Below are 12,244 nucleotides of genomic sequence, written 5' to 3' on the forward strand. Positions count from 1 at the left end.
AGTGCAACATTCTCTTTCTGAGTTTATGTTAAAAAAAAACACTGTAATGTTTCATTTACAAACATTTTCTGTTTTTAATGTCATAAACTAAATATTGAGTTCTGTAGCTTTATGAAAAATTGTGTTCTTAAAGAGACTTTTGGATATTGACTTATCTCTGCCACTTTACTCACTGGAGATTTACTGATTTATGTTGTTTGATTACTTGATAAAAATGTAGAATCTCCTTGTCAGATGAGTGACCGGACAGAAATGATGCATATGCTTTTGTGTAGGTTAAATGTCACAAAAAGTCCTTTTTCAGCCTAATCTACATTCATACAATTAGTCTATGATCCACCGAAACGGACAAATCTCCCACTTCGGTGATGTGTGTCTTCTGCGATTCAGACTTTAAATCAGCACAGTAACACCCTCCACATTCCCTTATTCAAGACAACAAAATAAATAAAATCCTTTGTACTTTTGTTTTGAAAAATACAGTCTTCATCAGGTCCAAGTTCCACAGGATGGACCGGAGGAGGTTAAGTTGTGCTAATGACAAAGTAATTAGGAAACTACTCAGGTGTTAAATCATCTAATGTTGTTGGTTTAGCCGCCTGACTGCGAGTCTGCTCTCAGCGCCGTTCTGCTGATTTATGCTGACAGGCCGGTCTCGGTGTCTGAGAGCTCGCACACAAACACGCAAACACAAGGTCAAGGCTGCTTGTCTGAAGTGTGTGATGCTGGAGATCAATATTCATAACGCTTCTTTCAGGATTTCTGGTTTAGCTGCCGGTGGCTCAGCAACAAGCACCTTTTTCTCAATAATTTATTTGTTCTCCTGCACTTTCTACTTTCATACCTTTCTCTTTTTCCCCTCTGGGGTCCATCTGTCTTAATCCAGGTTTAGAGACACTGTGGGTCCAGGGGACCACTGTTAAATTGATTGTTTCTTTTGAGTCTAAGATGTCCCGTTAGACAGAGAAGGACACCCATGTCCCAGGGCTATATACAGATGAGGAGGACGAGTTCCGTCTACGTGTGAGTTTAAAAAGTCACTGTGGATCCTGCAGGAGCCTGGAGATGTAAATTCATGAGGTCATGAAGAAGTAATTAGACCCTTAGCTGAAAGTGGCACAGATATATGTATGAAGTGCTCCTTATGCATAAAGACGCCTTTTACAGCGGCATATCATGGAGCCCCCAACAGTTATTGATTTATTTTTTTTTTACTTATGAAATGTTATAATTAGTTATATACTTTGTATGTACAATGGAAGAAACTAGAGCCGTGTTGCAGTATAAATCTCCTGCATACGTCAGCCAATATGTGTGCGTGGCAGTAATACATTATTACATAAATCGGATTTTCCACATAAATTAGTCTTGTGTTTACAGCCAATTTCCTGCAAACTTTTGTCATAATTTCTGTGAAAAAAAAAGAGTAGTTTTTAAGTTGCTCATTTATTACAACCATGTGAAAGAACTAGTGAATAATGTGCTAAGCAAAGAACTGGTAAATATTAGTTTACATAGTAGTTTTGAAACAAATTTATTATTGTTATTATTATTATTATTATTATTAATAATAATAATATATTGACATATGTATTTAGATTAGTTTTTTACTTCATTTTTTTCTCCGCCTGTCTCTCCCAGGTTGGCTCCATGAGCTGGCCAAGCGTCTGGGTACCCCTTACTTCCCCTCCCCCCTGACGACGATGGTCCCCTCCACGGTCAGCAGCGTCCCAGCCAACAGCAGCCACTGGAACACGTCGGGGTCAGAGGTCGGAGGCCAGAGCACCTGGAACTCCAGCCAGTACTACAGAAACATGTCGGAGGGCGAGGCGGTGTCGGGGACAAGCACCGGGTCCGGGGGTCTGTTGGTGCAGGGCGGTGGGCCGTCAATGCGTAGCAGCTACGTGACGTCACTGTACTTTGCTCTGAGCAGTCTGACCAGTGTGGGGTTTGGAAATGTGTCGGCCAACACGGACTCAGAGAAGATCTTCTCCATCTGCACCATGCTCATAGGAGGTAAGAAGTGTGTGTGTGTGTGTGTGTGTGTGGCTCTGCCCCTCATTTCTCCACATTGTATATGTGCTAGTGTTTCCTCTCTGGCTGTGAGGAACTTCTGCTCTTCTCCGTCTTAAGTACTCACGTTATTATCTGATGGCTGAGCACATTTTGATCTTTGTTTATTTTTAAGAATCATCCCTTTTTTATATTAGTTATGAACAATAGATACACACACACACACACACACACACACACACACACACACACACACACACACACACACACACACACAGAAAGTCTTCCATTTACTGTGTCATTGGTCTCACTTTCTTGACCGAAGGCTTTCGTTGCATGTTTGAGTGTTTGTTTTCAGGATATGTTAAAAACTACGGGACTGATTTCAGTGAAAAGTGGTGTAAAGTTTGTTCACACATAAAGAGTTTATAGAAAAGATGTCTGGTTTTTGCAAAATAGGACTTTTTCTCTTTAGTTATCTTTAGTTATCTCTTTATATTTAGACGAATCCAGTTGTTAAAAATAAAGGAGATAATTGAAGATGGTACATTTCAAGGCTCAAAATCTCTACTTGACCTTAAAAAAAAAAGAGCCAATAACTTTATTGTGAACTTTATTGCAGCTTTTGATAAAACCTTCAGTGGAACTTCTTAAAAGTGAGTTGCACTGTATGATGCCATCTTCAGACAAACACACACAGGTTTCAAAGGGAATTAAATATGTGAACCTAAGTTGTTGTGAAACATCTACTGAGCTGATAGTCTGTTCATTTTTCACGCCATGGAGCAGCTGATTGATTTTACGGCACGGTTAAAATATTTCAGTACCCACCGTTGTAGAAATGCAGACAGCATCACCTCTCCTTCACAAACTTGGTTTGAGTTTTAAAAAGTCTTTTTTATCTTTGACTACACAAGTTCTTCCAGCTTCACTGGAGCCTTAACATGCCATTGATTGGTTTTCATTAGTCAGACAAAGACATTTGTTGGAAATCTTTGCAAAATTATTACAAATTTAAAAAAAAAAAATCACGTGTACATAAGTATTCACAACCTTTGAAGCACCTTTAGCACCAATTACAGCCTCAAGTCTTTTTGACACTTTTAGCTGCCATCATCCCTAAATATGAAAAGCTTCTAATAGGTGAGGTTTTTAACGTTTGTTGTCCTTCTCATCAATTAGCGAATGATTTGAAAAGTTTAATGGACTCATTGGACCCACACATGGGAAACTTAGGAAACACACTTATTGAGTCGGCCATTTTACAGTCCCCCCCGTCCATGTGCAAAGCCCAGATTGTTCCCCGCCGTGCTACCACTTCATCAGCTGCTGGAGACTTTGCTGCCGCTTTCACAGTCCCTGAGATTTATGCCATGGAGGGGGTTGGTATCTCACTCAGGCCCATAGGATTTTCTCTCTTCTTTTAACTCTACCTGCGCTGCTATTCTGCACTCTGCCCTCTTAAGGCGCACATCTTCAAAGTCAGCCATAGAGCCTTGGCTGAATGACACCATACGCACTGTCAGGCAGCGCTGCAGGCAATCTCAACAAAGGTGGAAGTACCTCTGGATGTTCTGAGGGACTCTTTGTCGGACTATCTGAGGGCCGTGAAAGCTGCTAAATTTCAATAATTTATCCTGACTGTCACCGTCCTAGGGTTTTATTCAGAGCCATAAATTCTGTAATTAATTCATGCACATCTGTGCTCACAGATGTGCCAAGTGCTGCCTGTGATATGTTTCTTATGCATTTTATTGAGAAATTAGCCAAAGTTACACGGGATAAAAATAATGCTGCTCTTGACTTTTCTCCCGCAGGCTCTGTTTGAGCCTGTTTCTCTCCTCGCTCTTACTGAGATGGTGAAGCACGGGAATCCTACTCATTGTCCTTTGGATGTTGTTCTAGCTTTTAACAGAGGTTTTAATATTGAAGGGGCCATGTCTTTTATCTCCTTAAACCTGTGTCTCAACTTCACTGTCTCTCAGAAGTTCTAGAAATGGCTGTTTTTGATCAATTGCAGTCTTTTTTTCTGGGAAAGAAAAGTTTCTTTGCTCGCTCCATTGGCATCCAGTTCATTTTAGAATTGATTTTAAACTGATGCTGGTGTTTTTATTAACTATTAATTCACTCTACTTAAGTGAATTAGTAGTTCTTTGAGTAGTTCCAGCATCCAGGTCAAATAAATTGAAAGTAAACATGAGTGAAACATGAGAGATGCTAAAGGTGCAAAGAATAACTAAAGGGCACTGAAAACATGTACGTCCTTTACCTCAACAGTGTCAACAGAGGGGAACAAATAGCTGAAAGCAGAAGGCTGTTCCAACACTTTAGGGCAGCTGCTGCGAAACCACAATCCTCTTTACCCACTGGCCTTATCAAGCATGGACTTAATGCAGTTAGTGTCCTGCTGATACAAAGGAAGGAATAATTGAGTATCATCAGCATACACAGGAACAATAAGAAGGAAAATTGCACTTTCTGTAGATTGAGCCCACAGGCAGGATTTACAAGGCAAATAAAATGGGCCCTAAAATGAAATCCAATCATTTGGACAAATACAGCGGCTTTTATTGCTCGTTGCACTCACAAATTCATATGGATTCATATGCTGGTGCAGACATACAATAAAGAGAACTGAATGTGCAAAGCAATTAATGAAGAAATAAGATAGAAATGGAGGGAGTGGATTTTATAGTTAGAGGACAAATCACATGCAGGGATCGCGCCTCAGGCCTCAGTGAGCAATAGTCGGGCTGCAAATAGCCACACAAACACACTTTTAGCAATACATGTGTGTATTTTAGCTTAGCTTCATACTCTGCTGTCTGAAAGGATAAGGCCTGAGATTTACTGTATTTCTGCCTATGTTAACGGTTCTATTAACTCGGGGTTCAGAACCTAATTTCAGCTTATGTGTTTGTGGCATAGAGCTCCGTTGTTCAGTCCCCCAGGAAGACACCATGTCGCAATTAATTGAACCAATTTCCTGTCAATTCTGCACAACCTTGCTAAATATTAGTAATAATAATGGAAAAAGTGCAACATGCATCAGAATTTGGTTTTGTTTTTACACACTGTGTCACTGAGGTGCATTGTTTTACTCTGTGACGGGTTTCTTCCTCATAAAAAATGTGATCATGGTATTTTTTAAAATAAAGAAGAAAGATAATGCTTGAAATTTAGAGAACGACCGTTTCTATAGGTAAAATATAATTTTTTTAATTCATTAGTTTTGAAATTCTCATTTGTTTTTTTCTCATTTTGTGTCAATGTTAAATTGTCATCTCGTATTTCTTAATTTGAACAGTTATCTCTCACACCGAGGCTGTTTTTTCTCATCCTGATTGTGGTTTGCAGACTGATGTAACAGCCCATACTGCCCGTTGTATTGATTCAGACCCACATACACTGTGTGTGTGAGTTAGTGTTCAACAAATGTACTATTGGCTGAAGAAAAGGAAAGAAAAGGACTTGCTGTAGTCTTTGAAATCAAAACAATGCATTTGTGGCCCAGTTTGAAAGATATTTTTTAAAGGGGCCGTGCAGGAATTGAGTGCAACACAGAGTTGGTTTTTGGTCTTTTCATGTGATTTGGTGGCAGTAAGAAAGACATAGAATAGAGACAGCCCCAATCTTTAATCGCCCTTGGCCTTTGTGGTGATTTTTCTTTTCTTTTGGATTTTAAAACATTCACCCCACAGATTATTATGTGTGTTCAGTCCACTATCAAAGGAGAACGAGCTCTGCGAGAGGGAAGGAGATCGCAGCTTCACAAATCTCCCTGAGTTTTATACTCGAACTCAGTTTATGATGAGCCGCAGTGTAACTTCAAAGATATTTATACATTTTTACAGGGGGTCTCTCTGCCTGGGGGAGCAGTCATCCTAAAATAACGTCATTAGTCTGAATGTCAGTGAACTGTGCGAGTGGCCTGTGGTCTGTGCGCTGTTGCAGCAGCTTTTCTACCTGAGCAGTGATGAAGTTCAGGGACAGAAGCTGCAGTACACGCATCATAAAGCAGGTAGTTCTAGTTCCGCTGGTTGATTAAGGGATGGCTGTCGCACACCCACGCAGGGAAACCTCGGCCATAAAGGAAGTGGAGCTGTTCGGAGTTTTAGAGCCTTTTAGCTGTTACTGTAAGTGTTTTGTTCACGGGAGGTAAAGAATTTACTGACCACTGGGATTATTTGGGAAAACAGTACTTCTTATAAAACTTCTTATTAGAACATCCTGTAAAGCTTCCTGCTGTGCAGAAGTATTATGGGATGTCCATGTGGACCATTCTGGATAAAAGACAAACACTTTATTGTATAATCATAATTATATTTTTTTTAAAGTAACGACTATTCCTCTGTCTCCAGCGCTGATGCACGCAGTGGTGTTTGGTAACGTGACGGCCATCATCCAGAGGATGTACTCACGCCGCTCTCTCTACCACACCCGCACCAAGGACCTGAAGGACTTCATCAGGGTCCACCGGCTGCCCAAGACCTTGGAGCAGCGCATGCTGGAGTGTTTCCAGACCACCTGGTCAGTCAACAACGGGATAGACGTTAATGAGGTGAGGACAGAGGGGGCTCGCTTTCACATCAACACTTTCACTTTCACCCCTTTTGTTCCCACGTACAGTTCATGTAATGGTTTCTAGCCTTGCAGAGTGGATTTCACAAACCTCCCACAGTCACGTTTCCACCATATTGTGTAGCTTGTGTAAAGAGATTTTCAGAGTGAATGTACTGACACAGCAGAATTATCTCAGCCTGCTACGCCGCACAACTGAACAAAGATGGGGATAACAATTTCTGTTGCTAGGTAACAGACGCAAAAGTTTATAACCGATGTTGGATTGAACATTTACTATTTCTGATTTTCTTTTGTGCTAAATTGGGAAAAATCTATACTAACCTATACTGGTCCTTGCCTAACCTACTGTACAACTTAAGAAACGTCTGGAAAATGGCCCAGGCATTAAAGGAAAACATGTTTTTGTGTGTTTCGCACTGGCTGAAATGAAACCAAGGTTGCTGAAAATGTATTTTATTCTTTCTTTGCTGAAGAAAACGACAAAAACATTTAGAGGAAAGCAGAAAAACATGAACGAGAAAGCATTTTGTAAATACTGGCTTTCTGTAGGAAATACAATTTAAAAAATAATTATGTGATATACCTCATTTTTACCGTGTAACTGGAAATATTAAATAATATACCAGATGCAACATTAAAGATGAGCTGGATCCCATAATATATTGTTACAGTAAATCACTTTACAGGGTTTTTTTCTCCACAGATGACAATCGGAGCTTTTCGTGGCCGTTTTTCTCCTCCAGCGAAGCTGCTGCGAACTTAACTAAGTACAGGCTCATTTTTCAGCTGACTTCTGTTTCAAATCATACCATGAAGCAGAGGACATGGCAATAAATCCCCGTAGTATGGCAGTAATTGAACTGCCCTGTATATTGTATTAATCTTCCATACGCAACAATAATAATACAGTAAGTGAAAGTACCACATGCGTTTTCCGTTGCACTGTATAAATAATGTATGTGGGCTGGAACATCATCCTCCCTTCACTCGTCACTTACTGTTTCCCGTATCTGCCCGGTAATTTGTTGTTTATTATGTATTTTATTTTGAAATGCTATTAATTCCGCGGAGAAATTGTCGACGCTCTGCCAGTTCAACTTGGGACTTACTGTTGCCCCAGTGTTTGACTGAGTCAAAATGTCTGCTGTTTTCAGCTGAACCTTTTCTGTGTAGTCACATAAGTCCCTCAGGAATTGCTGCTTTCACTTCACTAAATGAGGTTAAGTGTTTTGCTGATGTATTAAGTGTGAGCCGTCTCCTCCTCTTCAGCTCCTGAAGGACTTTCCAGACGAGCTGAGGGCCGACATCGCCATGCACCTTAACAAGGAGCTGCTCCAGCTGCCCCTGTTTGAGTCGGCCAGCAGGGGCTGCCTGCGCTCCCTGTCCCTCATCATCAAGACGTCCTTCTGCGCGCCGGGCGAATTCCTCATCCGGCAGGGAGACGCCCTGCAGGCCATCTACTTTGTGTGCTCCGGGTCCATGGAGGTGCTGAAGGACAACACTGTGCTGGCCATTCTGGGTGAGTCAGGACGGTGGTCGCAGATAGAACAGTTTACTATCAGTCTCCAGAACAGCAGCTGAAAATGTGAAGTGTGAGTTTTGTTCTGTTGACTGTCAGATTGCAGGCTTACATGCTGGTTATCTAATGAAACTAAAACACACCAAAGGGGGGGGGGGGGGGTCTGTTATTTGAAGGAAATTGTGCCTAAATTTGAGGTACAGAATTGAGTAAAAGCTTCACAGTACCCCCGTGGTTGGGGTAGACAATTACATGTCAAACTGAGACTTAATGAGAGGATGTGAGCTGATCGTGATCAGCAGGGCACTGTATTGCACAGTTAATGAAGGTGATAGGCTTTAATTTGACGACTGCTCCAATAACGGCCTGGTTGAGTAGGAGACTCCTTGATATCAAAGGCTTTTGAAAAAGTGTGGACTTTGAGGAGGAAAAGACACATTTCATGGTGCTTGTTTCAGTTTAAACTGGTCAGAATGTGGTGGAAATTAGGCGGAAGTAAAGAACAAAAAGACAAATGTGAGGCACAGGGAGAGCAGAGCTGATAAAGAGCTGTTGTTTGCGGCTTTAAGGAGTTATCTCCATGTTTGACACTGAGGCTTCCCACAGAGCGGATCCCTCTGAGCTGTGCAGGGTAAACCTTCAATCCCCCAATAGAGATGCAGCATGTCCTGCTATCAGTCGTCACATATGGCAAACTAAAGACATTGAAGATGGCGGATTGATGTTTGTAGGTGGTAGGAATACTCCAGTTTCTAATGTACGTCTGGAATACTTCTAGTTTCTAATGTTACTTTGGACAAGAATCATGAATCATGTTCTGCATGGAAAATCTCTAACTCCGACTGAAGATGAGGACAGGAGAGCTTAATGATCCTTATGGGAAAAAGTACATATTAAATACTTGGGTATATTAAGTATGTTGCATAAAAGTAAGAATAGAAATTGTACAAAAGCAAATGATTTCTGTGTATTACGATCGAATGCTAAGCGCTAATATAAGTTATATATAGTAACTTTAACTACATAAACGGCACCAACCAGTGTTGTAAGCTAACAGGAAGTGAAACAGGACAAGCACGTTCATTTGCCAGTGAACAGCACTTTTGGGACAATACGGCCTGGAGGACTGACGTCTTCACAGACGTAAAGCAGACAAGCAGGTGATGGGCTCACTTTTGTGGTTGTGATGTGCGGATCATCCTGTCTCGACTCCTAGCAGCACCGATCAAAAACCATAAGTGCTCCCACTGTGAGAGTCACGTTGCCCCGAATCGAATTTGATGTGGAATCTGCCTACGACAGCTGAAAGTGGACTGAAGAAAAAAAGCTGCGAGTCGGTGGGAGTGATGTCACACACTCCAGCTGAGTACAACTCTTTGCAATAGAAACCAATGGAGAAGCCGAAAACTACCAAAAACTACCTAAAACTGATGACGCTCAAAGTCCGAGAAGCCGGTTCAGACCCGTTTAGAAGATGTTTAAGCCAAAGCACGGCCTCACAGGAAGCAGATTGTTTTTTCATATGACAGCTGGGATAGGCTCCACCCCCCTGTGATTGTGAACAAAGATAATGGATGGAGGACATAGATGTGTGAGCTGTTGCAGACATGTTTATTAAGCACAGTCTCTAAAAGACTTGGACCAGAATAGCAGCATTACTTCAAATGTCAAGTTATTTCCAGCTATGTTTCTCTCTTTATCCAAGAACAGCTGTTTTGTACAGTATGTATGTTCTCTCAGTGCACACACACACACACACACACACACACACACACACACACACACACACACACGCCAGAAACCAGAAACGTCTCCTACCAAAATAAGCGGTTTAGGAAAGCAAAGAGCTTTTCTGGAAAAGGTGTGAAGGTGCAACTAATCAACTGCTGTTGTAACATGAGAAGACTTCAGAAGGTTTTTTTTTGTCAGATGTCTTTGCTGCGACTCAGCTGCTGTTATTAGTCCTCCGTTCAATATTTTGTGTAACAGCGCAGATACCGGTGAGAAATCTTAGAGATACACAATATTACTGTCTGTGACTGTGGCTGGGAGATGGTTTCGGCTAAAACAAGAGGCTGACAGTAGTATGAAAACTGAAATTAGCAAAAGAAATGTGTGCGGTTTGTTATTCGACGTCTTCCTGTTTCAGTCCTCAGTGTACTGCCATCATGAATTACTGCAGTAATCTCATTACACAATGTGAGAACAATCCTATCATTTTCTTTTGCGATGCCCGGTACACTGGATTCTTGTCCCATCTCTGTGTGTGATGCCAGGCAGACATGGCTTCAGATTAATATCACTTCAAACACTGAATTGGTCTGAATTTGCACCGTCTGCGTTTGACTCTCGGTTTGAGGCCTGATCAATCACGACTCGGGCTGGATGATTGATTGGATTTTCTGGCAGGTCTGAACTTTTCGTCTGGCAGTTTAGCATTTTGAGCAGTTCCATAGTCAGATTTCCCACATCGCTGCCATCAAAGGCTCCGTTGTGGCCTGTTGGGATATTGTCCGAGTTGCATTTTACGTGTTGTAAAATAAATAAATAACGGGTTAATGTGATCACAGCAGGTTTGCCATGAGCATAAGTGGTGCTGGAAAGTTTGTGAACCCTTTGGAATTTCTTCTATTTCTGCAAAAGTCTGACCCTAAAGTTTAATAATCGCAGAAATGCATGAATATATACGAGTTAGATCATTTTCATTATGGCAGCATGTTCGTGTTCATTCATGTTCCATGTAATATTTAGCACTTGCGATTCAAAAGACCAAAAGTAAGATACTGAAGGAAAAAAGAAAAATCCTTGAAATACTAATAAAGCTTCCAGTCCATATTTGTGTTCGTCCATGTCTGGTGGAAGGAGAGACGTGTGTCCTAATGAGCACAGATGGGGGATTCTGGCAGCGGTTGATGTAACCGCCACTACCGAGGCTGAGGCTGGATTTCCGTCCTGGGCCTTGTCACGGTGTGGGGAGCCAAAACAGGAGAGCGGGAATGTAATGGGGGGGGGGGAGGTATCCTAATCTTTGTACTGTGTGTGTGTGTGTGTGTGTGTGTGTGTGTTGGCATGCGTGAAGTGGTGCGTCCTCGCTCACATCGCTCTCTGAGGACGTGCAGGCAGTGAAGCCCAATATTAAACTGGACTGATTTGCAAACAGTGTGTAGGTGGAAAAACTGGAGTCTTGCTCTGCACGACTGCTTTTACCGTGGTCACGAATATCACACGTGTTTATGAGCCTTGGTACACTGCGAACGTCAATCACTTCTTTTATTTCCCCGTTATTTCATGCGATGTGACAGCGGCTACACGTGTGCGGATAGAAGAAGACTGAACCATGTGACATGTTGTTCAGTCGTGTCACATGTACCTTCATACATCTTCTCTGTGCTCTGCGCATAGTTTGGATTCTCTCATACACTAATGTATGGTTTTAATGGCTAATGCGTGTCACTATTAAGACCTTAAACTAGATGAAAGGGATGTGATTCTGCCCCCCCCCCCCCCTTCTCCATTAGTCTGCGGCCCCTTGAAGTCAGACACGGTGGCATTTTGTCGTCATGTTGACCTTTCTCCAAGGCAGCTCGTGTTCTTTACACTAAACCTTCTTCTTTTTACACAGCTGTCTGTACACCGGTGTTAGACGTGATACACACATTGGAAATACAATGCAAATTACTTTCAGATAATAAATGCAGATGGACTTTTACTAGTTTTGCACATTCCCGAAATGATTTGGACTCCGAGTCATTGTTTTATTGTGATGGGAAGACTTTGAAGAAGCCTACGTCCTGCTGAAGGAGGAAGCGGAGGTAACTGGTTAGAGTTCCTCCCATCATTGCCGTGTTGCTCAAAAGGCGCAAGAAGTTTGCTTGAGACTGAATTATCTCATAAATGCTGGTCCCTCCGTGCGTCCGTCCATTATCGTCCACTTATCCAGAGTCGGGTTGCAGTGGCAGCAGGTTTACTAAGGTTGTCCAGTCTCCTCAGCAAAGAAAACAAAAAGGAAACATGGTCGAAAGTTAACACCTCTGACCTGACCTACGCAGCAAGGAGTCTAAAACCCCATCATATCAGTTACCCTGATGATTATTTTAAGTTCGGGCAAAAGCAGAAAAAGGTCTGACA

The 12,244-nt window shown here is 41.9% G+C and overlaps 1 protein-coding gene across 2 annotated transcripts in view; it reads left to right on the top strand.

The window, feature by feature from the left end:
- The window catches only part of kcnh3 (potassium voltage-gated channel, subfamily H (eag-related), member 3), a 115,706-nt gene that overhangs the window by 90,546 nt on the left and 12,916 nt on the right, over window positions 1-12,244 (top strand). For both annotated transcript variants that reach the window (XM_067514963.1, XM_067514964.1), the window contains exons 8-10: window positions 1,642-2,016; window positions 6,375-6,574; window positions 7,867-8,116. In XM_067514963.1, the coding sequence (XP_067371064.1) occupies window positions 1,642-2,016; window positions 6,375-6,574; window positions 7,867-8,116 (825 nt within the window). The remainder of the gene's footprint in view (window positions 1-1,641; window positions 2,017-6,374; window positions 6,575-7,866; window positions 8,117-12,244) is intronic.

This window comes from Channa argus, chromosome 9 (assembly GCF_033026475.1).
Source record: "Channa argus isolate prfri chromosome 9, Channa argus male v1.0, whole genome shotgun sequence".
Classification (NCBI taxonomy): Eukaryota; Metazoa; Chordata; class Actinopteri; order Anabantiformes; family Channidae; genus Channa; species Channa argus.